Below are 2,500 nucleotides of genomic sequence, written 5' to 3'. Positions count from 1 at the left end.
AGCCCTGCTTAATCGCCGTGACCCCAATGACGAATAGGAGGGGTAGGGTGCTGGTCCAGGGCGTGACTGGACTGTCAATGGAAAACTGGAAAGGGGAAGCAGATTGATCGATTGGTTATCTAAATGACGTAACGACTTCCAGGGAGCAGTTGAGTCGGTGGAACTTCAAAATTTCAATTTTTTTTTTCTTTTATTATGAAATACACATTTACAATCTTACAGTGCATAACATATATACATCATAGTATATTTACATGAATATTTTTTTTATTTTACATATAGTGTATTTACAATTGATATTTTTACAATTTATCTAAATATGTTTTCAAATCAAAAGTATAACTATACTCAATTTTTTTAATGAGGCGCATTTGCATGTCCAACCAATCAGCGATCAGGAAACTTTCCGAGCTAAAAGGGCACCCTTGCGAGTCTGTGCAAATCTGCCTCACTAAAAAGAATTGACTATAGTCGTGAATGTTTTGATGTTGAACAGGAGGACGTAAGACTCCCTTTATAGTTCATATGTGAATGGTCTATTTTAACGTTACTGATCTTAAAATATTTTCTATTAGTTATTGATTACTTGTCATGTAGTTTATTTTTATCTTTATTTTCTTTCCTCACTGGGCTATTTTTTCCAGTTGAAGCCCTTGGTCTTACACTGTAGCATCATGCCTAGTTTATTTATATCTTTGTTTCCTTTCCTCACTGGGCTATTTTTTCCCGTTGGAGCCCTCGGTCTTATACTGTAGCATCCTGCCTTTCTAACTAGGGTTGTAGCTTAGCTAGTAATAATAGTAATAGTAGTAATGATAGTAAATGAATAGTGAAATTATGATATATCGTACGTTCTCAAATGCGTTTCGTTTGCCTCTATTCTCTTTGATAATTTCTTATCAGTTTTTTTTTCACACGTGGCCATTCTGTGGAAATTTATTTGCTCAATTTATATTTAATCGATTAATTTCTTTTATTAATACACTTGACAATTTTATCTATCGTTTATCTGTGCCCTAAAGCATTGTTTGCAGTATGCTTTATGCTTCTAGATGCGTTTTGGTGTCATCCATGTTACTATTATCATTACTAGCTAGCTATAACTCTAGTTTGAAAAGCAGTATCCTAGAAGCCCAAGGGCTCCAACAGGGAAAAATAGTCAAGTGAGGAAAGGAAATAAATAAATAAACTACAAGAGAAATAATGAGCAATTTATATGAAATATTTTAAGAACAGTAACATTACAACAGATCTTTCATACATAAACTTTAAAAATATATTCATGTCAGCCTGGTCAATATAGAAAAACAACAGATCTTTCATACATAAATAATAAAAAGATATTTATGTCAACCTGTTCAATATACAGTAGAAAGATTCGTCGCTGCAAGTTTCAACTGTATAATAATGATAATTATAACATTATGATAATAATAACAATAATAAATGTCCGTTTTCATTTCATGTTATTAGTTTTGTTATGCTTATCTTTTGAACCAATTATCTTTTCATAAATGGAACCCAGTACTGTATCGAAGAAAATTACAATTTTTTATGCTACTTGTTTTCAAGTACAGAGGGAATTATATATAACTTATCGGGAAAAGTTAATTCATCTGATATTGATGCGATAATTTTTTTTAATATATAATTTATCCGTCATCAATCTATTTTTCATCTGGTTAAGGTTATTTATGGTCATTGTTTAGCTGCTGCCTGCATGGGATTTAAAGATATTATTATTATTATTATAATTATAATTATTATTATTATTATTATTATTATTATTATTATTATCATCTATATATTAATACGATAGCGTGTGTGTTATTTATTTTATGTCACGCTTTAAAGAAAACGGAAATAATTTCATGGTATACTCTTACAAATTAACGCTTTAAAGGAAACGGAAATAATTTCATGGTATACTCTTACAAATTCACATTAGACTTTGATTACTTAACCAAAGCACATTTTATATAGTTTTCCCAATATTGTCTTTAGCATCTGCCTTTTTTAAAAATATTAGAGAAAAATTTGAGTTTTATCAATTTCAATAACCTAGATTATAAGATTAATCTCGGGACATTTTTATCAAACATGTATAGGATAGGAACAAGATAATTAGTATTGAAAATATAATTTCGTGTAATTTACACTGGTTCTGCTAGTTATTATTATTATTATTATTATTATTATTATTATCATTATTATTATTACTTGATAAATTATTTTGATATTGACACACCTCATGAATTGCACCGATTAAGCATGCGTGTTATTCAATTAATTATCTTATCTAACTTTACCAAAACTGCCCCAATGAAATTACTGGTGTTCAGCTGGTGTTTCCTACATAAACATTCTTTTTTTTCAGCGTTATCATTTGATTTTTAGATTTCAGATTTTGTTTTCATGAAGAAGATTAGCCAGAGCACTGAGTCACATTTTAGACTCGTAGGACTGACTCAAAGGGTCTTTTTAAACGATGGGCTAGAAA

General features: G+C 29.8%; 1 protein-coding gene across 1 annotated transcript in view; it reads right to left on the bottom strand.

The window, feature by feature from the left end:
* LOC137656862 (phospholipid-transporting ATPase IF-like) overlaps positions 1-2,500 on the bottom strand; it is a 66,356-nt gene that overhangs the window by 45,680 nt on the left and 18,176 nt on the right. The window contains 1 exon segment of the mRNA XM_068391228.1: positions 1-85. This exon segment is cut by the window's left edge and continues 80 nt beyond it. Within this exon segment, the coding sequence (XP_068247329.1) occupies positions 1-85 (85 nt within the window).

This window comes from Palaemon carinicauda, chromosome 17, assembly GCF_036898095.1.
Source record: "Palaemon carinicauda isolate YSFRI2023 chromosome 17, ASM3689809v2, whole genome shotgun sequence".
Taxonomy (NCBI): Eukaryota; Metazoa; Arthropoda; class Malacostraca; order Decapoda; family Palaemonidae; genus Palaemon; species Palaemon carinicauda.
Note: the sequence above shows the minus strand (reverse complement) of the source record. Positions and strands in the feature narration are given on the sequence as shown.